Source organism: Schistocerca serialis, chromosome 3 (genome assembly GCF_023864345.2).
Source record: "Schistocerca serialis cubense isolate TAMUIC-IGC-003099 chromosome 3, iqSchSeri2.2, whole genome shotgun sequence".
Lineage (NCBI taxonomy): Eukaryota > Metazoa > Arthropoda > Insecta > Orthoptera > Acrididae > Schistocerca > Schistocerca serialis.
In genome coordinates this window covers 778,655,843-778,683,702 of record NC_064640.1, presented here as the reverse complement: position 1 = coordinate 778,683,702, position 27,860 = coordinate 778,655,843, and the positions used below count along the sequence as shown (strand labels likewise).

Here is a 27,860-nt window from a genome sequence, read left to right as displayed (position 1 = left end):
ATACCGGCGTTATATCTGCTATGCCGGATCGGCACACTCATGCATTCGTCAACTTCAAAATGGTCATGAATCCATAAAGGGGGTACTTTTTGGTAACAAATACTTTTGAGTTTGTAGGTATCGTTTCTGTGAAAAGCAATTGTGTGTAAAATTTGTCGATTTATACTACTTTCCCACTTATGATAAGGTCAACTCCAAAATATCTGCTTCTAAAGCGAGAAATCCTTTCCACACATTTCATAAATATCCTTATATGGAAAATAAAGCGTCTGCGTATAGTTTATGTTCATCACCTATCTGAGCTACTACGTCCTGTGTGATTTGCCATGGCTAAAAGTCATCTCATTCACCAAACACTTTCCTCACTTATTGTTAATCTTGTAATTTTTACCTGAATTACAAAACTCAGTAGAGTTTAAGATGTGCTCTAGATTGAAAGCTGCTGGTAGTTTGAGCGTAATGAGTTTATGTGCTCTAGATTGAAAGCTGCTGGTAGTTTGAGCGTAATGAGTCTACTTTCCTAACTTATTGTTAATCTTGTAATTTTTACCTTAATTATAAAACTCAGTAGAGTTTAAGAGGTGCTCTAGATTGAAAGCTGCCGCTGGTAGTTTGAGCGTAATGAGTTTATGCCCTCTAGATTGAAAGCTGCTGATAGTTTGAGCGTAATGAGTCTACTTTCCTAACTTATTGTTAATCTTGTAATTTTTACCTTAATTATAAAACTCGTAGAGTTTAAGATGTTCTCTAGATTGAAAGCTGCTGGTAGTTTGAGCGTAATGAGTCTAGGACTTCACGCTAGCTTCGCTTCAGTGCCGCAGCGGGGCGTGGGCGGTGTGCGACCGCAAGCCTATCTGTGAGTAATCAATGTGGTTGTAGCGCGTGTGTTACGCCCACGCAAGTGATTGCTCGGCGGAAGCAGGTACAGAATTGCTTGTTGGGGATCTAGAGACTCCCTGAGTACAGGCTGAACCGCGTATCCGCGGCTTCAGAGGGTTGAAATATCTACTGGGAGCCCGTTCGCCGTTACTGCCTCGTGCGCTGTAAGTACTTCCACATCCACATTGTTTGTGGCGCTGTTAGCTTCTGTTACCTATTCTTCGTTTCTGTAGAAAAACAGGAGGGGAGTGATAGAGGTTAACGTCTCGCCCACAAATGGTATACTGCCATACTGGAGCAATTAGTGTCAGGATATCGTGAGTTCGTTTTGATAAATATTTGATAAATATCTGAAAAAAAATAAATAAATATTTGATAAATATTTGACCAACCGCTGTCACGGGTCCACAATGAAGCCTCATTGTAGAGGCGTGGCGGCTTTCGCTCTTCCAGTAACGTATGACATAGTGACTATACTAACAGAGACGTCAGACTTCCATCGTTTTCAACAGGCATAGAAGGCTACCCTCTTTTGAGAGAGTTTAGTTGCTTCTCAGTTCTGCGCTCACTTTCTTATACATCTGTGCTGAACGTAGGAAATTCGTTGTGGCTTTCCTCAGTAAAACAATTTCGGAAGTGAGAAACTAGTATTTCAGCTTTCTTCTGATCATCATCTGTTTAGGGGCCATCGTGATCTGCACAGATTAATTTGAGGTTTTTACGTAGATCTAAAAAGTCTGAAAAACGAATTCATTAAATTATTCTCGCATTGATTTGAATTTATTCAACTAACAAAGCACGCAAAATAATTGAAAGCTCTCAAACTGCCGTATGTTACCTGAGAATCAGAAGAATTGGTAGACATTCTGGTACTGTCTACGGATAGTCACAAAAAAGGGCTAATTATAAAGATATGAAGGCGCTGTCTATCTGGTTGTGAAAACGTGAAGCGTAAAACCTTAGCTGTAGAAGACAAACAACCATCTAACTTACTTTAATTTCTCGCTACATCTGCTCTACAAAACAAGCGTACCTAAACTGCGTGCAGAGAATATATAAAGATATCAATAATAAATTACAGATTAACAATGAACATATTTAAAAGCCAGCAGCAGTTAATTATCATACGTTAGCAAGTAGTAAAATAACTACACTAAATGCTCTACGCAGATGAAATTCTAGGGCTGCTATAGACTGCATTCGACTAAAAATGATCAAAAACAACAAAAAAAGATAGAATAGAAAAAAGACTAAACAATATCAGTTTTTCGCATTAGTGAAGCAGCCTATAAGTGGCATGAAATGGAACGAACACATGAAATTTCTAGACAGGAAAATGAAATGTCTTCCTTTCCCTAAGGTCTATTCCGTATATTACGGGGGTATAATTTTTGAAGATTTGGCGCAGTTTACTTTATTATTTACCTTTGTAGGCAGATGACATTTCTGACGCCCAAGTTTTCAAAGTAACAATGAAGTCCTGTGCGCCGTGTCTCTGTGAAACGTGGGAACTTTGACCTGCGTGTGAAGTTACCAGAACCATTAGTACATCGTGTTCTCTGAGGTGAAAACTGGAGACCAGCCCAACATTTTCCTGAACGAGCGTGGGAAAACACCCAAATATCATATTCCGGCTGGTCGAAGTACCAGGTCAAGGTCGTTACTGGGCCCCGAAAATTCGATGTAGGCTTAGCCCACATCCCTGTCTCGCAAGCTAGCGCGCTGTGTGTTAATGCTATACGAGCAGGTCAATAGGCAAAATGAGTGGAATAACAAAATATCTTGGCATCAGGCGGGAAATTTCAGTGCTCTTGTTACAAGAGAAAATGAAAAGACTATAATTATTCTAGACTATTAGTCGAATTTTTCAGACTGAATGACTGGTGTGCGTTTTTCTTGTGTTTCCATTTCTTTATTGTCAACTCCTGCAATGGACGAGTGGTAGTGTAGGAGAGACATAGACAATTCTGTGTTTCGTTTTTAAGAGCGTCATGTTTATTACGTGAATGGTGCACTGTCATACGTTTCTAAACTGTTTTAAGTGGAAGAAGTGGATTACAGTATAAAAAATATGGGACAGAATATGAAAAAGCGTACTGCTTTTCATATCGACGTAACGAACAAAGTTACAAGAAAGACAATGATGCCAGTTAATGTCTCGCTGGTAGCTAAACAAAATTTGCTTGATAGCTCTTCTATTTTGCCTCTGAAAATTAAGTACATTAGGGTGGTCAAGATAAATCTGATACGCCGTATAAGTAACAGTAGACGTAGACCTCTGACTCTCTACTGAAAAATTTGGTAAATGCATTAGGAATTTCATTTTGTACAGTTGCCGAAATTTTGTTCCGTTATAATACACTGCTCGACAGAAAAATTCATCAGCACAAAGAGGTCATGATACCGATTTCACTTCATAATACTTTGTGATTGAGATTGTATGAACACCCAGCTAAACTGAAATATTTTTGCTATCAAAAATGGCTAACAGTAACATGTGGATCAAAGTATGAGGTTTATAAATTGTAGCCAATTGCTTTTGTACGATTTCTCGTCAGGCAATTCAATTTTCGTGAGAGACAGAGCAGGAGAGAAACGAATTCTTCACTTTTTTTCTAATACTGACTGCATTTGCTCGCTAACACTAGAATCGACGATCATGGAGGCCAGGGAAGACTCGCTATTGTATCCTCATGTTGCTCATGTTCATAAAAGGAACCCATTTTTGTGTCGGACAGGAAGAAGCTGTGGGGAGAGGGGGCATTACCGTATTAGGAATTGTAGTAGTTTGCTGGGAACACTTCATGCTCCCCCAAATGCAATTTGTCACCAAAAATGATTTCATAGACATTAAAAGCTGCTTGTTTTACAGCATGGCCATAGAATATATTTAAAAGCGTGGTATGATCACGCAAAGCACTTGCGAGTGAGGCAACTCAGTCGTTAGCACACTGGACTCAATTCGGGAGGACCTCCATTCAAATTCCCACCCTGTCATTCAGATTTAGATACTTCGTCGTTACCCTAAATCGTTCCGGGAGAATTCCGAGACGGTTCTGTTGTAAAGGATATAGCCTATTTCCTTCCCCATCCCTCCACACCGCCGTCCGGTGTGTCCGAGCGGTTCTAGGCGCTTTAGTCTGGAACCGCGAGACCGCTACGGTCGCAGGTTCGAATCCTGTCTCGGCCGTGGATGTGTGTGATGTCCTTAGCTTAGTTAGGTTTAAGTAGTTCTAAGTTCTAGGGGACTGATGACCTCACATGTTAAGTCCCAGCCGGCCAGTGCGGCCGAGCGGTTCTAGGCGCTACAGTCTGGAACCACGCGACCGCTACGGTCGCAGGTTCGAATCCTGCCTCGGGCATGGATGTGTGTGATGTCCTTAGGTTAGTTAGGTTTAAGTAGTTCTAAGTTCTATGGGACTGATGACCTCAGATGTGAAGTCCCATAGTGCTCAGAGCCATATGTTAAGTCCCATAGTGCTCAGAGCCATTTGAATCATTTTGAACCCTCCACACCATGATCTTCGTGATCCTTCTGTAAATAATCTAGTAGGTAGTGGAACATTAGACTTAGAATCTTCCCAAATCATTACACAATCGCCCCCATATTTTACAGATGGTACTCGCTGGGAAGTCCTTACACAACCTGCACGCTTCGAAACGCTCATGGATCGGTAGGCAACTGCAAAAATTTTCCATGAAGGCATTGACCGTCTTTTCTCGTAGTGGGATAAATGAATTAACAATTATGGTGATTACATTAGAAATAATAAGTAATTTATTTACTACTATTGCCGCTCTGAGAGGACGCGCGGTTTGAGGCGCCATGTCACGGATTGCGCGGCCCCTCCCGCCGGAGGTTCGAGTCCTCCCTCGGGCATGGGTGTGTGTGTTGTTCTTAGCATCAGTTAGGGTAAGTGAGTTTAAGTAGTGTGAAGTCTAGGGACCGATGACCTCTGCTGTTTGGTCCCTTACGAATTCACACACATTCGAACATTTACTATTTTTTCTTCTGTCTCGTTTACATTTGTCTGCTCCTTATAAGTTGTTATTTTACATCGAATCAGATCCTCAACGAACTGATACCGAATTCTAGCATACCGTTCTGTGTGATCGCTAGACATATCCTAACTCACAGTAAGGATGAAAAAAGAACGGCTGAAGGAAAATCGGTTTCAAGTTGTCTTGTGAACAAGATGAGCAAATTCTAGCATCATATACTTCGAGGAACTCTTGCTGATTTACAACAAGTGGTCAGAAGATAGAACGTTTTGTCGCTTTTGAAACTTCACTGTCTCGGAGTTATACTCATGAATAGTCCACGTGTCACGCTAAAGTACTCGCAATAATATAAGAAATTTTGTGCGAATTGATGAAAGATCACGTAGTCGTACAAATTTTAACCAGTTTAAATGAAAGTGATACCCACAAGTAGGATAGCAAGGTTCCTACAGGCCCACCTTGAGCCTGAATATCAGGTTACACTGATAAGGACATCAGGTTACCAACTTGGGGTCCTTTGTACCTAGCAATCCCATTCCCCCCACCCCCCTCCAGGGAACCACCAGGAAATGATCAAGTTCACCCAGGGGTATTACCAGCCAGCTCCTCCCTCCCTTCTCCTCTCCTACAGCACTCCCCTCCACACTAGACTAATGAGTACCAAGCACCTGCTACACACCATTTTTGTAACTGAGGCATTTGAGTGGGAAGCTGGACATCTTTGCAAAAGGTCGTAGGCTGTGTGTATCTATTCATTAAAAATTATGTTACGTGACATCACATGAGTTCATTTGTTAATAACAGTTTAATACTACATCATACGAGGCAACAGGGAAGGCCACATGCAGACAGATATGGAAGTACTCTCATCATTTGTACGTAATATTCGATAATTCTTCATATTCTCCACAATTTTACGTATGTTTCACTCATTTTAGCATATTTCCTAAAGGTGCAAAAATCTACGTTTTTTCCGATATTTTTAATATTCACGACAACTTTATACGTATTTTTACAAAATTTTACGTATTTTATACAATCACGCGACTTCGATAAACTACTCCGTACGTTGCATTGACGTCATGATGCTCTCAGTCAATCACAATGTACTACGCACGCGAATCAATTATCAGTGATATCGAAGCACTCCTCCCCAACTCCATCTTTTATACCTAGGACACTCTGGAGCTGGGCATCATATGGAGAGGTTATAGGCTGTCTCTATTTATTAATAACAAAATACGTTACGTCTCATAAACCAAGGTATGTTTCTACTAACAATCTGGTATTGCGATATGTAGGTACTAAAAGGGGTTCCCTACACTTTCAGCTACCCAGTTTAAACTACTTTTCGAAGTCATACAACAATGCACATCCGCTACACATAGATCATCGTAAATAGTAGATTTTACAGGATTTTCGGCAGAACAGTGAATAAGAAAGCGTATTATATTCTCGTATACAAAATTTGTTAATTTTTTAAAATAGATGTGCACACAGATTCTCACTCTTTCTTAATTTTTAATGGTGTAGTTTAAGCAATATGTAAGCCTTGTCGTACATTTTCAATAGCTACCTCTTTTTCTAATGGCAGTTCATATTCATCCTTCTTTTGGCGGCTGTGTTCGGCATATACTTCAGTTTTATTTTCTTGGCTTCGATCTCTTCCATTTCCAGTTTTCTTTTTCGTAAATGCAACACATTAACTGCACGTCAAGGTGTAATTTCTTTTATGGGGATTGGCTGAAGTCTATGCTATACATTTACTTTTTTTCTTAGGTCTTGTAGGATAACATTGTTTGTGGGTACCAGTCCTAATACGGCGATGTCCTTAGCTGACGGTATGTGGAGAACAGAGTCCTGTATTAGGAGAAATATGTTTCACATGCTTTAATACAGCATTTCTGTGTGACCTCCACTTAAAACGGCCTATTCCTACGGTTTTATCGTTTTCCACAATCGAATTGCTGTTTCCCTGGTGGCCTCCTTCCATGAAGAAGTTTTGGTTTGATATTAGCTAGACGCACACCTCGATTTTATTACAAGTCGAAGCGAAACATTGTGTTATGTCCAAATCCAAATGATAATAGTCATCTACACGTAACTTGCTATATTTCAGGCATCTCTTCCAGTAGAACATTCATTTTAACGTCAGCTAATTCCACTTTATATGATATAATCACAGGGCTTTTATATTTCTCCGAAACGGTTTCCAGTGCTTCCTTGCCAATTTTATCCAATATTCCTCTTGCTGTCACGCTGTTGCTCCCGTGTAGGAGAAATGGTAGCTTTTCCTTGACACTATGTCTCGCAGTGACGAAACTGGAGAATTTACTACGTAGGTTTTAAACGATCCATAGATCCATAGATTTTATAAAGAGTCCCGACATGCGACTGCGGGGAATTTCTCCGTCTTTCTTGGCTAAAGAATATGGTATTATCTGGTTTGAGACTACAATATACAACTACAGAATGGATCGTGGGTTTGACCCTGTGCACGACAGCTTAAGTGTTTTAAACTCTAACAAACAGCATTTACAATGTGCTCCAATGTACCCTGTACCAATCACAGCCATGTGCTGTCAGATAACGATTAACTTACAGAACAGCTGCTGTGTGGAATTTAACAATATTCTGCAGTTTGTCTAATGGGCTAGCAAGAATACTCGAAAACTGACTGCTGTACGCATAATTCCTCCTGAAACTCACGACCGTGAAAAGCTTATAAATTATGTTCTGTCTGCATGCAGTTTTAATTATCTACCTGAAAACTACATTGAAGATCTTAACACTGACCCCAACAACGACGACGTAAGTATATCACAGAAGTGCTGTATTAAAGCAGGAGAAACATTTCTTCCTAATACAGGACTATGTTCTCCAAATACCGTCAGGTAAGGGCTAAGAGAAAAAGGACTAAGAAGAAAAGTAAATGTATCGCATAGACTTCAGCCACTCCCGTTTAAAGAAATGGCACCTTTAAGTGCAGTTAATGTGTTGTGTGCATGAAAAAGAAAACCGGAAATGGAAGAGATCGAAGCCAAGAAAGGGAAACTGCAGCATACGGCGAAGATAGTTGCCAAAAAGCACAAATATAAACTGCACTTGGAGAAAGAGATAGCTATTGTAAATGTACGACAAGGTTTACATATTACTTTTAAAACAGTGTGTAGCGAAATCTGGCTACTACTGGGGACTATAAAATACCTACATTTACAGTAAACATCAACGGAAATTGGTCACATGTTGAAGTAGTGGCCAAATTCATTGGAAAGGAGAATGTTTAAAACATTAAAGTATAGATGAAAAAACTTTTTATAACCCTTTATTAACTTTTTGATCTGCTTAAAAACAATGCTTCTAATCTATCCAACTGCTATGTCCTGGATGTTGCGCACCTAGCAACAGACCAGTCATTTGAGAAATTTAAAACAGAAGAGAAACAACATTTAATGGATACTCATTTGAAAGACTTGTAAACTTTAAAATCTGTACAGAAATTTCGAAAGAATATGGAGGAGGAGATTTGCAACGTACATCCAGGAACATGTGAAGGGTTTTAACAATAATGTTATTCAAGAGATAAAAGGCAAAATTAAAATGCGTAAATGATCGGGCCTAAAGAACAGCGCGAAGGACAGAGCTAAATGTTAAAACCATGAAACAGACATTTTACAGAAAACAAAATATGTACACCAAGTGAAGAATATGTTACTTTGCATTTTTAAAATTAGTGTCTGGAGAAGGAAATGGCTCAAACATCTGTATATATAAATTGTAAGTTGGATGTTATTAAAACCACACCAAATTAAAACTAAGAAAGAGTTGTTTTCTGTGGGTAAATGTAATGCAAGAATTATCAAATTTGATGTACGAGAATATATTATGCTTGCTTATTCCGTGCCCTGACAAAAATCCTAAAAAGTCTTCTATTTGAGATGATCTCAATGTGTCGGACGTCCGTAGTTGTATGACCTTGAAAATCAGTTGAAACTAAGTAGCTGAAATCGTAGTGACTATTTCGTACCTATATGACGTAATATTATTATTATAAATAGATCCTGGGAGACGTGACTTCACGTATTTTGTTATTAAAAAATTGAGACAGCCTACAACCACTCCCTATGCTGCCAAATTCCAGAATGTCTCAGTTATAAAAGATGAAAATGGGGAGAGTGTGCTTCAATAGCAACGACAACTAATTCGGCTTCATACTGCAATGTGGTGGGCTGACAACATCATGACGTAGCCACGAAAAGATGCGACCTGCAACATGACGCTGAGGGCAGTGGATCAGTGTCCGTATAATCGGGTAAATGCGTAAAAATTCGCAAAACGGGTGAAAATACGTAACATTTGGGAAGAACGAGAGTATTTACATATATGTGTGGATGGAGCCTGTGATGGTGCCTCGAATGATGTAATAGTAAAATGTTGTTAACAATTATACATCGACTGAAGTGACTTACCGTAATTTTTTATTCACAAATAGACACAGCCTCCAACCTCTCCCTGTGCTGCTCAACTGCAGAGTGAATTCCTCCCACTGAAGAAAACGTGACAAGCGTTTCCTGAGGTCGACTGTGGAGCGGGTTGAGCCCTTGATGCGCTATTCCTGCGGTACTCCTTGTTCATTGTTATTTTGTGCCACTCTTTAAGGATTTTCCTATGGTGTATCTGGGGTCTATGTCATCCTCAGTCTGCTGCGTGGTGTGCTTATTCCCGCAACAGGTCAGGCCAACGCACGGTCGACCTGTAGTGTACTGGGTGGCCCAAGACTTTGATGAGCCTGTTGCTGGAATGTTCCGCCTTTTCGTAGAACTGATGCGCCGCCTGCTTGAATCTCTCCCACATCAGAGGGATGCCGGTGTCCTGGCAGAGCAATTTAGTACTGTAGCATCTTGGTAGGTGCAGGGCGAGCTTTAGCGCTCCGTTCTGCACCCTCTGTACCGTTCCGAGATGAGTGTCGGCCGCATTGCTCCACGTCACCGCTGCCTGTTCTAACACTGGTCTAGTCATTGTTAAGTACAGTGTGATGCCGTGGCGAGAAGGCAAAGAGGACAGGGTACAAGGTGCGGAGTCGACCTGCTGCTTTGCTCTTGACATCTTTGATGTGTGGCAGCCATGTCAGCCGTTGGTCCAGGTTAGCCCCGAGGTAGAGGCCGGCCTTGATATATGGGGTGGGGCCTCCCGTTATAGTGATTCTTTGTGAATACTATCACCTGGCTCTTGGCGGAGTTGTACTTCAGCAGCCGTTTGGTTGACCACGCGACAAGAGATTCGTAGACAAGTTGGAGGAGTCTCCTTATTTCTGCAGCGTTCATGTTGCGCGCAAGCAGTAGTCATCGGTATAGAGTGCCAACCTCAAGCGCCCCACTAGCGGAGCATCAGAAGTGTAGAGGGAGTATAGCAAGGCACTGGACACTGACCCCTGCGGCATTCTCCCCCGTGCACAAAGAGTTTGTACACGAGGTCGTCATGCCACACTGAGTCAAAACCCCTGAAGATATCGAGCAACACTTCTCCAACAAACTATCGCATCTCCAAGGAGCACATGGCTTCATTTACCAGTTTTAGAAACTGTTGGGTAGTAGAATCTCCCCTCCTGAGCCGAACTGCTCGTCAGGGTTGATGGGACTTCTTCCACGTGACGCAGCAGCCTCTTGATGTACAGCTCGAACACCTTCGAGATGGGCAGAAACAGGATGATTGGTCTGTAGCTGGTTGGTTTTCGGTACAGCCACCACTTCCGTGTGTTTTCATATGGAAGGGTAGATTGCTGATCATAGGTCTCCGTTGAATATGATCGCCAGAGGCCGGTGGACTTCTTCCGTCAGGTTGCGGAGTAGGAGGTTGTCGACGCCAACCCCCTCAGCGACAGCAGCTGTTTCGCCACGTATTCTTCAGCGATGGGAATGATTACATTATCTTCTTCTCTTGCTGCCAGGCACGTGGGCCGGTCCTCTTCCACTTGTCCGATGGGCTCCAGGTCGATGACGTTATCTACAGCTCCGAATTTTTCCACGAAGATGTCTACAAGTAGACTGGCCTTCTCATCTGGGTTGCAGACGACGTTCTGGCTGACCTGAAGTGACGGGATGCACTGCCAATGGTGAAGAAGACTCTTCACGACTCGCCAGGCCCTGCCATTTTGGGGGCTGAACGTGGCCACAGGCCAGCCCAATCACGATTTCTATAGGCCACGACCTCCACATTGATGACTCGCCTCATACGGTTTAGACGGTGTGTGGTGCCTGGTTAGCATGTGATCTGCCACTCTCGTAAATTCCTATTCTTCTCTCTGATGCCAATGTGGACGTACTGGGAAGGCTGCTTCAGCAGCTGGTAGTAGTTGGCGATTCAGGAATTCCAGTGTAGCGTCAGGCCCCACTGCGTCAGCGAGTCTTCCAGAAGGTCGAGAACTTCGGTTTGGAAGCGCTCTCTGTTCATTTTCCTGTAGCTACGGTGGCCTACAGTATTCATCTCATATATCACGAAAGGACGAAGGGTTTTGTGGCGGACGTGTGTTGCTCGACGCCTTTGAGGATGGTGATGTCAAGCACGTCCGGCTATTCTCGGGAAGGGTAGATCATCGGATGGTACGGCCCCAATATGTGGAGCCATTTTGCTGGGTGGGGCGCGGGAGGTGACGGCCGCTGATATTTGTGAGGCGGGAGTTTCGCTGCTTGTGTTTTACATTGAAATCACCCGCAATGGAAGGCTGTCCCCTCGTTGCCAGCAGTGCGTCGATGTCGGCTGCTTCCAGGTTCTCTCTGTGCGGCCGGTAGGCTGCGACGAATGTGATCTGCCAAACAGTAGTGCTGACAGCCACTCCTGTGCCTTTCATAATAGCTAACGCGGGCAGGTGTACCACGTGGCACCGCAGCTATTTCTTATTGTAAATGGTGGAGCCGCCTCCAGCTGTCAGCTTGTCGTTGCTGTAACAGGAATAGTTTGCAGCCCGAAAGTTGACCCCCCTCGTCCTGATTGAATTGACAAAACTCGCCCTTCTGAGGGCATAGACTGTTTGCGTTAGAACTGTGATTCCATGAGTGTAGTGATTCCCCATGATGATTCTTTGTGGTAACCGTGCTGACCTGAGGGTAGCCTGACTGCTGCCTTCAGGACAGGTAGCTGCTGCAGGAGGTCGTCCAGCAATCACATCGGAGCTCTGCAGCTTCATCTCTCGGCGTAGGAGCACCATTTGGGCGGCTTCCGCAGTTGGGGAAGCATGCTGCAACTGGGCAACGACTGTTCGCTGTATGCTGCACGTTCAGTGCGCGGTATAGTGGGGAATGAAGACGCTCTGTACGTCCCCTTCGCCCTCGAGGTACTGCTTGTGGAGTGGCTGGTACTCCATCTTAGTCAGCTGACTCATTCTTGTCCGCTGTCTTCTTTTGCTGATATCGCCCTGTTGTTTTCCTGTTGCCGTCGGGGGCAGGGGGAGGGTGAATGCTTCCTCCTTGACAGCTTCAACGAAACTGGTGCCTATTGCACCTTCCTTGACGATGCTGCTCTTCGTCTCTGGTTGTTGTTGCGCTTCTTGAACACCTTGCAGCCTCTGTAGCTCACCAAGTGTGGTTCGCTACAGTTGCAGACTGTGGTGTGTCTTTTCAGGGTACATTCCTTAGTTTGACGCGAGGCCGCGCAATTTACGCAGCGGGGCGGCACTATTAACACTGAGCCCGACTCCACTTTTCTCGGAGTGGCTCAACAGTCGCGCGTACCTGGTTGACATGCTGCATCTGACAGGTCTTTCGGTTTTCGATGTTATCGACCAGAACAACACGGAATAGGGGCATGTTCCTGGGCGTTCTGGGTGACGTCATCAAACTTGTGGATCGGACGCCGTAGCCTAGAGCCTCCACTTCTTCTTTAAGGTGGCTGGGTTCTATCGTCATTGGAAGGCTGTGAATCACTGCCTTGAGGAATTTGAGGAGACCCGCATTGCCGTTGTATCAATGAAGACTCTCTTTCCTTAACAGTTCCATCAGTTTCCGGTGTTCGTCGATATTGCTGAGTTTCACCTTGAGAAGGTCGTTTCCGGCAGTGGCAAATGTTGCCAACTCGATCAGCAATCGGCATACCATCGAATCCGTTTGACGCGTGCAGCGGTTACACCGGTTCGAGCACTTTGGCCCTATCAGTGTGTCTCTGGTTGGGGACGGCGAAGTCCTGTTGGTCCTTGTCCACGTATGAATCGGGCGCACCGGCCGGTATGGCCGAGCGGTTCTAGGCGCAACAGTCTGGAGCCGTGCGACCGCTACGGTCGCAGGTTCGAATCCTGCCTCGGGCATGGATGTGTGTGATGTCCTTTGGTTAGTTAGGTTTAAGTAGTTCTAAGTTCTAAGGGACTGATGACCCCAGCAGTTAAGTCCCATAGTGCTCCGAACCATTTGAAGCTTTTTTTTTTTTTTTTTTTTTAATCGGGCGCAGCGGTTTACTTCTACACCTTTTTCTTTGGTCGTAACCTGGTAGAGGCGGCCTGAGGTGAGGGGTCATCCTCATCACAAACAGCTCGGGATTTCCTTGATGACTTCAAGGTCTCCATTCGTTCTTCTTATGTGGCGCTCATAGGGAGAATTCCCTTTAAGTACGCCAGTGCGGCTGTAGCTTCCTGGGTCGCTATGTCTGGCTCTGCGGCAATCCGCGAGGCAGGCGTGTTCTGTGCGGCTGCGAGCAACACAGGCGTTTCTATCTGCGCGGCGGCGGCTTGCTCCGTCTTCCAAGCGGTTACGATGATCTTTGCGTCTGCCTGTTGGCGGTAGAGGTGGCCGCCCGTGCCCATGCGATGCATGGCACTATTTTACACTTCAAGTAAGTGTTACGATTTTGCGATTCAAGTGCGTTCACAGGTGAGTCTGTGTCCGCTTTTCGTGCCCGCGATCTTTCTGCAACATAGTGTGAGTGCCAGTAAATTGTAGGTCGCAGGCAGGATGGGGCCACCGGCAGAGCACGCTCTGTCGGACGACGATCCGCCGAACCACTCCCTTCTATAGCTGAGACTGTGTCCGCATAACGACTATCACGTCGTCTGGTAACATCGTCTTATTCGTCCATAGGTTACGGCTGGTCCGTCGTAGGTGATGGGTAGGATGAGGCCGGTGGCAGAGCAAGCTGTGTCGAGTGGTGATCCGCCACACCACTCGCTTCCACGTCTGCATAACACCATCTCAACCTTCTTTCAGTGACCGTCTCGGTGTCCGGGTACATGTGCTGATCCGTTGTACGTGGATGGGGATGATCCGCCACTCCCTTCGGTCCATCACAGCGTACCTCTCTGCTTGCCATCGCGGTAATGACTGAGACGCGATTGAATCCCGCCCACTTACGTTTCCCAGTTATAAATATTAAGGTGTGGAGGGGGTTCTTGATCCTCATTGATCCTGTGGGGTGGGTGGCAACTGTGGAGGGGGGAGAGGGGGATTCGCTGGTTTTTCCCTTGGGTGGCCTCGATCATTTTTCGGTGTTAACTAGGGGAGAGGAAGTGAGGGCAGCAAGGACCATGACACCAGATCTGATAACATCGTTATCTGTTCCTGAATGCTCACCACTATCGTACTTTCGCATACGCAACAACATCGACTATATTCCTGCGTAATTTCTGGCCTATTGTATTACAGAATGGCACGTGTGGTGTCACTTTTTGCCTTAGGCATTACAGCTCCACTAGATACATGGTAGTTGAGCATTTTCCGGTCGCAGTGGCCGAGTAGTTCTAGGCGCTTCAGTCTGCAACCGCATGACCGCTACGGTCGCAGGTTTGTATCCTGCCTCTGGCATGGCTGTGTGTGGCGTCCTTAGGTTAGTTAGGTTTAAGTAGTTCTAAGTTCTAGGCGACTGATGACCTCAGATGTTACGTCCCATAGTGCTCAGAGTCATTTGAACCATTTTTTTAGTTAAGCATTTACCAATAGCAATACGTGCATCTGAGCGAAGAAAAAAATGCATTTGCACCTTTCTTTGACATCGAGCGAGATTGTACGAGGCTTAAGACACTTTTCTGTTGTATTTTACGGACACTGTCTATGTCTACTCGCAGAGCACGTTTCCCGAGAATCAGGGTCTGGTGGTCTTCGGGCGCTAAGCTGGCACCCAACAGCCTGATACATAGGCATCAGATCAGGTGACTTTGGTGACCAAGATATCATCATAAGACAGCAATATGCGGCTCAATCCACTTTAGCACGATTTTGGTCTGGTGATATGAACATCGCTGCTGTACTGCATTCCAGATGCGGATTCACACGCTATTAAGCAGATGGTCGTATTGCGAGGGGTCGCAAGTTTATATTAGGCTGTAGAGTTTGTAGCGTAGACTGAAGGCCTGGCAGATACGTCCACCAAAACTCTCCTCAGGCAGTTCCATGAGATATTCCTATGATTGCTGTAACTGTAGTAGCGTATGCGGTAGTTTAAGGATGAGCCCATCAATGTACAATGATAATTAAGTTTTTACAATCCTGGTAACAGCCTCAAAACTAAAATTTAAAATATGCGATGTACACTTCATCAGTAGGTTTAACAGGTTTTGCGTTTCGAACCTCAGCTCATCGTCGGGCGACAATTTACAACTTTTTCGTATACTACTTCGTCTTAATCTTTGTATTGGTCCTGGAATAACTATTTATGTAGAAGACACAGCTCAAGGCAAAACCTTTGAGGAAGTGTAACTGGAGTCGTCAGCAGCTTCTCGGCAAGTATTTTGTTGATGACCATCTAAGTCAATAGCCCGGAAAGGTGCAGGTGTGTGCCTTTCATCTGAGGAACAGGAAAGTAAGAAGGAGGAGAGCAACAGTTATGCCTATACTATACTCCAAAACACCTGTAAATGAAGTTTGATCGTTGTCTCACATTCAAAGCTCATTGCCAAGAGACACAGAAAAAAGTATCTCCCCTTAACAACATCATCCGCAAACTTATTAGCACCACCTGGGGTTCACAGCCGAACGTCCTCCGCACATCTGCCTTGGCACTATGGACCTCTGCAGTGGGCTACGCAGCAGCAGCTTAGCGACATTCCACACATGCGTAACAAGTGGATACGGCATTAAATGAGACTGAACTCATTGTGACTTGCTGACTACGACTAATCAATTTCTGTCAAGAAAATTTATCAAATTGTGGGTATAGAGCCACCTGATATCGACAGAAGAACTATTGCAGAAAAGGAGAAACAGAAGTAGATAATCGATGCCAGACATCCCCCGTTTGGATATTAACCACAATATCCTATGTTGAGGTTAAGGAAGAGCTTTATACGCACGACTTCAGCAACCGCATTAACACTTGGAACCCGCCGAGGGGAGCTATGGCGAAATTCAGTAACCGAAGCGTTGGGGAAAGCATGAAAGAGGAACCTGCTGCGGGGTTTCATCTCCCGTATGTGACATGTAAGGCACTAAACTGACTTATCAAAAGAGTGTCACGACTCAAGGCGAATCTCAGGAAGCTTGACTTCATGACTGAAGATGATTTCTGTAATTATGGTAATTTGTAGGACCCATAAGATCGCCTTATCTGCAGAAACCCGACCGATCCTTGTACCACAGAGGATCTATATGGCGCAAATCTTAAATCCAACAAGACGACGGAATTCTGGAGCTTGCGGTCCATCTAACAGAAAGTCAGCAGTGCCTGGCAGATCTTTGTTATTATTTTTATTATTGTGTATTATCTAAATCCTAGACACACATTTCTACTCTAAAAGTAATAAAGGAATGAGGCATAAGATTTAAGATTTAGTCGGTAACTAGGTCATCAGAGACGGAACACATGTTGTATTGGGAGAAGAATAGCGAATAAAATCGGCCATGCCCTATTGAAAGGAATCAGCCTGTTGCTTACGTTAATAGATTGAGGAAGACCATATGAAGCTTAAACTGGACTGTGGAACGGTGATTTAAGCCGTCGTCCTCTAAGAGTATTTTAACTTGAGTAGCGTCTCTGGTCTGACAGTTTCATTTGCCTAATTAATTCCACCTCTGCCTACAGATCCTAACGTCGCGACTTCATCCTCTGCCACTGCCCTCATTTGATGTAGTAAGGAAGGGAGATCGGGTAAGTGGAAAGAATACCTTGAAGGCCTTCACGAAGAGGAGGAACTGTCTGATGGCGTGATGGAAGAAGAAATGGAAGTCGATATGTAAGACGTAAGTGATCGAGTACTAGAGTTATAGTTTAGTAGGGCTTTGGGAGACTTGCGCTTAAGTAAGGTGGAAAACATAGATAACATTCCATTGGAATAATTAAAATTGTTGGGGGAAGTTAAGAAAAGCCTGTGCAAATTGGTTTATAGAGCGTATATATCTGGAGACATAAAAGCAGACCTTCTGCAAAATTTCAGGTACACAATGCCGAAGATAGTAAGGGCAGGTAAGTGCGAGATTCCACAAGCAGCTTACAGCACGGCAACAGTAATACACAGCATAACTGAAAATAATTGAAGATCTGATAGTCGACTATCAGTTCGACTTTAGGAACTCCAAAGGCATCAGAGACGCAATTCAGATGTTGCACTTGTTAATGGAAGCAAAACTTAAGAAATATCAAGAAATTTCATTAGATTTTTCGACCTAGAAAAACTGTTTGACAATGTAAAATGGTGCAAGAAGCTCGAAACTCTGGACAAGTGATGTAAGTTACAGGGAGTAAGACTTAATGTATCACATGTAGAAGAACCAAAAGGGGACCAATAACAATTGATTACTAAAAACGAATTGCTCAGGTTAGAAAGGGTACAAGACAGGGATGTAGGATTACACACCTACTATTCAGTCTCAATGAGGCAAATAAAAGAGAGATCCAGCAGTGCGAATTAAATTCATGATGAAAAGATATTAACTGCAAAACTGGCTGATGGCATTGTGTTGTCGCACCACTGCTTCGCTAGAGTGATTAACTGTTCCTGCGCTAATCATCAAAAAGACGTCGTAAAGAGCGAAACGGTCTTCAGCCTGAAGTCCTGATGCCACTGAGCAAAAAGGAGCAGTGAGAGATCAAGAGTACCCATTCAGGACGCCGACAAAGCGGAAGACGCAAGACAGTGCCACTGAGACCCAACGCTGCGAATTCTTATGGGCTCGGCAGGGCTTCTGAAAGAGATGACTGAACACGAAAATGGAGCAAATGCAGTCATCATTGCCCAATGGCCACTCAAACTTGCTATATGTTCTGAGGCGGAAGTGCTGCTATTTGGAGAAATAGTAAGTAGCCAGTTCACATATAACACCACCCCCCACCCCTAAATCACATCCCCATTTTCCGATGTTTCTTACACCCAGAAGTATCCAGGTTCATAGTGTATGCCATGTGATCCAGTCTGTGCCTTCTGATCATTATGAGAAGGAGTCCATTTGCAGGACATGATAACACAGCCATCCACTATCCAGTGCTTTTGCCACCAATAGTTTCAGGCTCCAGGCTGATCTGATGTATGCATGTGGTGAATTTGCTCTTTGTTCTGCTGGGTCACCTACTAGGTGAGTACCTATTGTTATCGGCAATCTCCTTGGTGTGCCATGAGTTCGAGCCTGGGACGGTTTGTTGCTCAGCTACACTGTCGATAACAGCTGGCATTTGTGGGCGTACACTGCTGTGACCATTTCCCAGGGTAGTGTACATCTTCATCTTTGGTCAGGCTGGACAACACAGTTTAAACGCTAACTATCCCCCGGTGTGTTGTTGTTGTGGCCGTGGAGCAGTCGAGGCATGATGAGTTGCGATGGTCGTCCATCACCAACAGTGCGGTGCTTCTCTGACCATGCAGACGTCACCAGCTGCGGCTTTCCACATGCATCGCCTCCGCGGACACCTACATCACTGAGGCCAATCACTTTTTCTCTGATTAAGTTCCGTCCTTGCAACTGACATAAATAAAGAACCATCATAACTTGAGCTAGTTTTCTGACGTTTCGCCATGTGATTCCAGTCACCACCACACCTGCTGCCTACTTTCGGTGGGGATTCAATGCTCCATCCTTATTTGCCACCATAGGAGTCACGTCTTGATCTCTACATTTTGGCATCAGAAGTGGAGGCTGCAACATCGACAGCTGCCATCTGTGGAGGAAGTATTGTGTCCTGACACTTATACAATTTTGTGTTGGAAATTTTTCATCATCATCATTTGTCATTCGTCGAGAGGATGCTGTGTCTCCGACATCATTGCCAGCTCCGCTATGTAGCTTTTACGGCACAAGCGTGGTGAGTGAACTTCCTACTTTTCTAAGCTCCTGCGTTCCTATACATGCACATGGTAGGTAGGGAGAACTGACTGCCCTAGAAATCCGCACGTGTGGGTTGTGAAAGGAAAAGCCAACGCGTTTTGTCTCAATTCAAAGGTAACTATAGAGAATACTATTTTACGGCCAGTGAGATTCAAGCAGTGTACTGTGTCCTGCTACGAGTTACCCTGTACTCAGTCAGTATCTGTGACATGTAGTATTTGGATATGAGGGGCGCCAATGTACAGAGTCGAGAGGGCTGAGGGTCCGTCAGAAAAACTGAGAGCATGTTGTGTTGTGACGTAAGAGTGCCTTTAGTGGTTATTCGTTTTCTCTTGTGTGTTCCATGTTGTACCATATATTTTGGTAAGTACAGTTTTCACTGGTGCGAGGTCTTTCATTGTGTTTGTATGTTCAGTGCGAGGAAAGCGAATTCAGACGTTGTTCCAACAATGTTTAACGTGTGTGTTAGTTTATGCCATTTGAAATGGGCAGTCTCTCTTGTTGTGGGTAAGGAGTATGGCTGACTGTTGTGAAACATGTAAAATAGCAGACACGATCAGCATTCAGGCAAAAGGTTTATATTCTAATACGAATTATTATATTAATGGTATATTTAAGGGTTCTCCTCTTCGTTCTCTTTTTTCTCTTCTTGTTTGTTATGTTTTGTATAATTCATAGAGGGTCAACAATGTCTTTTGCAGTACCACAGGGGACTATCCTGGAGGAAATGTTGCAGATTTTAGCATTCCAAGGATCCCAGCTGCCAGAAGACAATACAAACACTTCTAAGAAAGTAAAGGCTGTGTGAGTAGACCATGCAGATATGGCAGAGAAAATAGAGGCTGATGAAGAAAAGCATAGAAGAGGCAACAAGAATTTGACAATTGGTGGGTTAAAAACATTAATCTCTTTGGTCATCTGACGGTAAGTTTGACTACTTTTGTGCGAAGTAGGTTAAAAGAGAGTAGCGTCTGCAAGGCAGCAGAAAATACAGAGACAGAAAATGATCGTGAAAGTTTAGTTGGTATGCAAAATATTAAGGTTGTGTAAGTTAAGGGAGTGATCTTGAATAATCAGCTCCAATATTTCGTGAAAACGTGGAGTCTGAATGATTTCTACTGCCAGATAAGATAAATGAGGGCTGCACTGAAAAAGACGAGATGCGAATAGCACCTTGGTTGATACTGACTTAGCTGCAGTAATATCTAACCTATTGCGTGACAATGGGTGTTATATGAATGCTGTGGAGCGTGAACCAGATGTTCAAGGAAGAATATGTGCCACTGACTTTTGCGTCGTGCAGGAGTGCAAGAGCGTTCATCCGTCCGGGTAACCACGCGATTTAGCATGACTGCTTCCATTACGGAGAAGTATACTGGCCTGAATCGAATCTAGTCTTCGAAAGAGACCGTAAGATGAATCACAGCTAAAGGAAAACATTGGTGTCTTAATGCAGTCGAATCATATCAGGGGATGCTGAGGGAATTAGGTTATGAAATAGGCATTAAAAGTAGATGAGTTTTGCTATTTGGGCAGCAAAACAACTAACGATGTCTAAAGTGTTGAGGATATACCATACGGACTGGGAGAAGGAAGAGAAGTTTATCTGAAAAAGAGAAATTTGTTAGTACTGAATATAAACTTTAAGTGTTTCAAGCCTTTTCTGAAAATATTCTTTTGGAGCGTAGACTTCTATGGAAGTGAAACGTGAACAGCAGAAAGTTCAGACAATGAAGAGAATAGAAACATTCGGAATGTTGTGCTACAGAAGAATGCTGAAAATTACATTGGTAGGTTGGATAACTACTGAGAATATACGGGATCGAATTGAGGAGAAAAAGAGTATGGCACAACTTGACTAAAATAAGGATCTCTTTGACAGAACACATTCTGAGGTATGGAGGAATGATAAGTTTGGCAATGGAAGGACATGCTTGGTTGTGTGTGTGTGTGTTTGTGTGTGCGTGTGTAAGTGTCTGCCTGTGTGTCTCTGTGTGGGTTCGCGGGGACGGGGAGGCTAGTAACCTTTCTGCATGTCCATAGCTCCTCTCAAGCAGTCTAGAATTTCATCGATGTTCTGTAATGGGTATACATCTTCTTTCGTGATTTAGTTCAGTCGTTGGTAGGTGACGTACAACCTTCACCTTCATCAAGACCTCAGGAGAGGATCAAGGACTCTCTGAATGTTCAACGATGTCACCTTGCAGCATCTTCTCCACTTCATCCCGTATTTCCTGTCGTTCAGCCGGCGACACGTTGAACAAGTGCTGACTAATTGGAGAGTGATGGAATTTTGATACAGCGTTTTAGCACGAGCCGCTTGGTCTGTCTTTTTTCCATTCCGGATTTGAAAGCATTGTAAAATTGGTATGGAATGGCTACCACTCGTCGACGAGTGGACTACCAGATCCTGTTGGCAGTTCGATAGCAGGTTTCTCACCTGCGTTGGCAGTTATGGTAGCAGCGCATGTTACTTTGCTGCCATTGATAGTTACTCTTGCACTGCATGTTCCTGTCGGTGGGACACCTCATTTTCGACTTTCGGCATAACCTTTTTTGTATCAAGAACATAGTCGACGATGAATATCCGACGTTAAAGAAGTAAGCTCCTGAGTTGACTCGTGGCCCTACAGGTTGTCCGTCGATGATGACATCAGTGAGATTCCCTGGCGTCTTTGTGACTTTCTTTCGTGGGGGGTTTCCATCTGCAAAAGCCTCACCTATTTAGATGTTCGCCTAACTTAGTTTTCCTGAATTCGTTGGGTAAAAGAGTGGGCAGGTAGGCAGCGACATGTAGGGGAGTGACCTCGTCCAGGGTACGGTGACGGGCTGCGTCCCAAAGGTCCACTGTATCGTCTGCTGTTGTCTGGAATGAGTAGGACTCCTGTGACGGTTGACGTTTGGCGTTGTAGAAGTCGGCAAAAACTCGTCTTCTTTCTCTGCAATAGCGTACATCGTCCTTTGTCTTCCAAACATCTGTTCTGTGGGGCGTTATGCTTGACAGGGGAGTTGGTTTTACCTTCGTTGGCCGGGTACTGGGTTGTAGTCTGATGGTTGCGGCATAGGTCCAAGTTGGCGGAGTCAATTCTTCCTGGCGCATTTGGATGCTGGTGGAGATTGGTGCCAAAGATAGACACCGCTCTTCTTCATCATTATCTATTGCCACCTGACGTATCTGCTGTCTGTTGCTTACTCTGTCCGAGAGTTCTGTCTGCAATAAAATACTGTATCTCTTCTCTCACTGCCTGGGCGTATGATACACGCAAGGTCGATGCTCTGGCAACACTTCAAGAATTCCTCTGTTGTGACATACATTCCCACAGCAGCTTGATACATGTGTTCTGCAACTCCAGCATCAAGTGTGGGATTTTCTCAGATTCTAACATATTTGGATTTACAACACGGCATAGGGCCACAAAATATAGGACTGTGCCATTTCCCTAGGAGTTTGGGCTGTGATCTTCGACTGTTCTTCCACTCTGTAGACTTGTCAATGATTGTTGCCAAACGTTTCCTTCAGAGCGGTCTAAAATTTATCCCATTTACTGATCTCCTGTCTGTTGTTCTCGATCCACGCCTCAGCTATGCTGTCCAAGTAAAAGTACACATTTGCCACACACGTTATATCATTCTACCCGTTGTATCTGGCGACTCGGTCGAAATAGTCAGCCATTTCGTCGGGTCCTGGTCAGAGTCTCGGGAAAACACTGATGGATGGGAGATGTGCAGCTGACTTGCTGCTGTTTTGGGATCCATTGCTCTCCTGATTAAACGGAACGTGAGAACGATGAAAGATCATATTTCAGTTCCCGTCCGTGCAAGCGACAGCTCTTACGTTGTCTAATTCGAGGCACGGCGATGTAGCTGTTCTGAAGTACCCGTGTGTCCACCAATTAATCAGTGTCACGTCGTAGCCAGACTAAAGTCCAAATCCGGAAAAAGGTTCGTCAGTAAAGTAGGTTTCCTGCGAACACCAATGTATAGACAGAACTTAACTGTCCTCTTGGATAGAGAGTGCTGCTGTTTATACAAATATCCAATGATCCATAATATACGAACATTTTAAACACAAAAAATTACGATAACTTTCCAGAAATAATAAATATTTAGTAAAAAATAATTTGTGGTGGTCGGGTTTGAACTGAAGACAGGCAGCACGGCAGCCTGCAAAGCTAACATCTGCGACACAGTGGATATAGCACATCTCGCGGAAATATAAACCACGAGATAAGGAAAAGGTGATGAAATCTGAGTTTGGATCACAGTTCTCTATGGGTGAAAATGGAGACAACAGACATGAAAGTCCCTGAAATGTGGTATTACAGGATTCTGTGCAGTATGAAGTGGATCGATCAAGTAAGTAATGAAGACGTACTGCAGTGAATCATCGAGAAAAAATTTATGTGGAAGAAAATAATTACAAGAAGAAATTGGAACGTTGGGCTCATATTAGGAGACGAGTCGCTGCCAAAAGCAGGAGCTTATAGGGTGGTAGAGGGAAAGAATAGCAGAAGTAGATGTGCAGGAGACAGATTATCGATGAGAAGTCAAAGCAGCTTCACTTCCCTTTCCTTTACCTGAAGAAGGCTTTTGATCGAGTATCATGTGATACCATACGGACTGCCCTCCAACAGCATGAATTACCTGAGGAACTAACTGAAGGAGTCCGGCTGCTCTATCACAACCGTAAAAGTGGAGTTCATTCTGTTATTATAGTATAAGGTAACTTTTCCGTAGCTATGGGTGTCCACCAGTGATCTGCTCTTTCTCCCCTCTTCTTTAACTATAATAATGAACACGATCACCAGAGATCTTCAGAAATTAGCACTTTGGACAATACTGTATGGTGATGACGATCTACTGGTTGCTGAAGATTGTACTGACCTTCGAAGACAACTTCAAGCATGGAAGAACCGCCTTCAACGTACCACACTACTCCTAAGTACAAAGAAGGCTGAATACCTGTCAGCAGATGCAAATGATATTGGTACTATAAAGACCGACGCTATATATATATGCGAATGACTAAAATCTTCAAGTAGCTTTGCTCAAAAGTAACTGATGACTGCAAATCCATTCCCTAAATCACAAATTATGTTATCACTGCATAGCCTGAATGGTGGCCAATAACTGGTGGGCTTTGTGATAAAAGAAATTCTGGACCAACACACATCGAAAATATACCACTCTTGAATTTGGCTAGTTACTTGTACTATGCAGAATGTTGACTCGCAACAAAAGAAACAGAGCAACGACTAGCTGTAATGGAAACTTAAATGTTTTGGTGAACCTATGGCCTGTCGCTTTATGGCCATGTGACCAATGACGGCCGATGTGTCACCTATCGTTGAGATGACGAGTGAAAGCCGTCCTCGGTGGCATGTGTGGTAATGTCAACAATCGACACTCGCATCAAGAGGTGTGTGCCTCGGGAGCTATTAGTAAGTTACCGTCGTTCAGTGAGTTCAGAGTACTGTTGTCATAATGGCGGGTCGAATAGTTTTTGTTGTGCACCAGGCCTACAGCTCATGACAGTGTTCGCTGTACTTACTTAAGATATAGTACTGTCTTCGAAATTTAATGATTGTAAACATTGCAGTTATTCATACACTTCTGTGGGGAGGACTTGTCAGACCACTGTTACCTCGCAGCACAGTTGTTATTTGTGTGATATGACTTGAAACAAATTTTCCACCACGTATGAAACAACCACACACAATTGTAAACTACCACAGAAGGGGCGATCCATGAAAGTTAAGCTGTTCCTTTAATTAATAAAATGTTCGTGCTTCAATTGTGTACGCTATTGCGTGAGAGAGGCGAAATAGCTTCAGATTTCAAGAAGAATGAAGTAATTCCAACGCCATAGAAAGAAGTTGCTGACAGGTCTGAAAATTAACGCACTATCAGTTAAATAAGTCATGGATGCAAAATACCAACAAGAATTCTTTAAAAAGAACGGAAAAATTGGTAGAAGCTAACCGCGGGGAACATCAGTGTGCATTCCCGAGAAATGCAGGAACACGTGACGCAATAATGATCCTATGACTTCTCTTAGAAGATAGGTTAAGGAAAGACAAACCTATGTTTATAACATTCGTAGCTTCAGAGAAAGCTCTTGACTATGTTGACTGGAATACTGTCTTTGAAATTTTTAAGGTAGCAGGGTGAAACACAAGGGGCGAAAACCTATTTACAACTTGTGCAGAAATCACACTGCACTTATGAGAAGCGCCACACGGCAGTTGTGAGAATCGAGGAATATGGAAAGGAAGCAGTGGTTGAGAAGTGGGTGAGATAGGATTGTAGCTATCCCCGCTGTTACTCAATCTGTACATTGAACAAGCAGTAAAGGAAACCAACAAAAAACTTGGAGTATTAATTAAAGTTCCATGAGAAGAAATAAAGACGTTGAGATTTGCCGATGACATTGTACTTGTGTGAGAAACAGCAAACGAGCAGTTGAAGGGAGTGCATAGTATCTTGAAAGGAAGATATAAGACGAACGTGAACAAAGAAAAACAAGGATTATGGAATGTAGTCGAATTAAAGCGGACGATGCTAAAGGAATTAGATTAGGAAACGAGACACTTAAAGTAGTAGCTGAGTTTTGCTATTTGGGCAGCAAAATAACTGATGATGAACGAAGCAGAGAAGATATAAATGTAGATTGGCATCGGGAAGATAAGCATTTCTGAATAAGAGAAACTTGTAAACATTGAATAAATAAATTTAAGTGTTAGGAAGTAATTTTTAAGGTATTTATATGGAGTGGAACTATGTATGTAAGTGAAACGTGGACGATAAGCAGTTTAGACAAATAGAGAATAGAAGATTTAGAACTTTGGTGCTACAGAAGAATGTTGAAGATTAGATGAGTTGAGCATTTAACTAATGATGAGGTATTGAATAAAACGATGAGACAAGGAATTTGTGGCATAACTAGACCAAAAGAAGTGATCGGTTGATAAGACACATTCTGAGACATTAAGGGGTCTCTAGTTTAGTAATGGAGGGAAGTATTGGCTGTAAAAAATTGTAGAGGGAGACCAGGAGATGAATACATTAAGCAGATTCAGTAGGATGTATTTTGCAATAGACATTCAGAGATGAAGAGGTACACACAGGATAGATGGCATGGAGAGCTACATGAAACTAGTCTTCCGAGTGAAGGCCACAACAACAACGCATTTTTCGATCCATAGCTGGTACAAAACTGTATGGACACGTAATCCGAGCAGATCAAGACACGATAGAAAAATGGGAGGTGGTAAAAGAACGAGGCAATGTTGGCTGGATACCCTCCATGTAGACATCAAGACAGTGGGTCTCCGCCTTGACCAAGCACAAAACCTCCCCAAGTGGAGACAGATAGCCAAAAGCAGCGAACTCCGATACATCGCAGAATAAGTGCCGGGGAAGAGGATGAGGAAGGAGACGAGGAAGAAGAAGAAGGCTAGTTTACAAGCAACAGAAATGAGATGCTGCTTATAATCAACAGTAGCTGCTCTTCCTTCACCGCTTAGGCTACAAATATTCTAGGAATACCGGGAATTATAAGTCGTCTATAGCCCGATATACTTACTATCACTGAAGATTATAAATTTTGAATACTCGTAATAGAGAAATGTGTTAATAAATCCATATTGTCAAACTTTGGTGGGCTGAGGTTGAAAATGCGTTGAAGCATGCTAAACCTACCGATGAAATGCTCATTGCATAAATTAATCTACCAGTGATGTGAAACTTGCTTTTTATACTAGTCTCGGTTTTGTGCCAGAGACCGTGCCCATATTCTGCAGCTGCACATGTGTGGGTGTTTGCGTGAACGCTCTTCGGATGATACATGCTGACTGACACGGTGTTTGATTCTAGTACTAAGCTTAGGCTAGCTATGAGTACTTCTAATTCTAACTATTGTAGCCGCTACTAGATCAGGCAAGATCCAGGCGGATGGCACAGATAGTTACCTGAAGTCACGCATTGTGGCCCGAGACTTGAAGCGACGCAAGCGCTCAGTGGCGGAGCAGTCGCAGTGCATAGCGCACAGAACCAGCGACGACGCAATCGTGATGATCAGTGGTATGGCCAGGTAGTTGATAATGATGGACACATGGTGCTCGCGCTCGTACAGCGGGATGACCTGTGACTTGTTGACCCTGGAGAAGTAGCAGGGGTAGGTGGCGCCCTCGGTGCCGTAGCTTGCGGTGAAGTTGTCACACACCACCTCCGGCGGGTAGCCGCAGCCCTTGATGTTGACGAGCAGCACAGCCTCCCGCTCGCACACGACGGGCCCGGCCGCAAGCACGGCGGCAGCCTCGCTCTCATTCTCTCCCTTGTACTCGTACAGGGGTCGCTTGTAGTTCACATACAGGTGAGTGCAGGAGTACACATCGCTGGTGCACCCCTCGCGGCATGAGCTCCAAGTGCAGTTGTACAGCCCAGTCAGGTCCTCCCGCCTGCAAACAAACAATACACCCCGTCTTCAGTACAAACAGTAGTTTTTAATTTTATTTATACACATTGGCAAAGAAATCCACTACTGTGCAAGTACGCTACTGATGACAAATTGCTGTAAACAGTATCGCAGAATTTTGTACATGGCTGCACGTTCAGAGACCGTGAATAGTTATAATTGAAATAAAACAGCCCTCGGTCACTATTTTTGACAAATTAACCGGGTTTCGACACTGCTAGGAGTGTCTTCCTCAGAATGGAAATCAATGAATGGTCTACAGGGTGGTACAAAAA

The 27,860-nt window shown here is 43.9% G+C and overlaps 1 protein-coding gene across 1 annotated transcript in view; it reads right to left on the bottom strand.

Annotated features, from left to right (window-relative positions):
• LOC126471224 (protein tipE) overlaps positions 1-27,860 on the bottom strand; it is a 526,467-nt gene that overhangs the window by 290,113 nt on the left and 208,494 nt on the right. Inside the window, exon 2 of the mRNA XM_050099348.1 lies at positions 27,080-27,568. Within this exon, the coding sequence (XP_049955305.1) occupies positions 27,080-27,568 (489 nt within the window). The remainder of the gene's footprint in view (positions 1-27,079; positions 27,569-27,860) is intronic.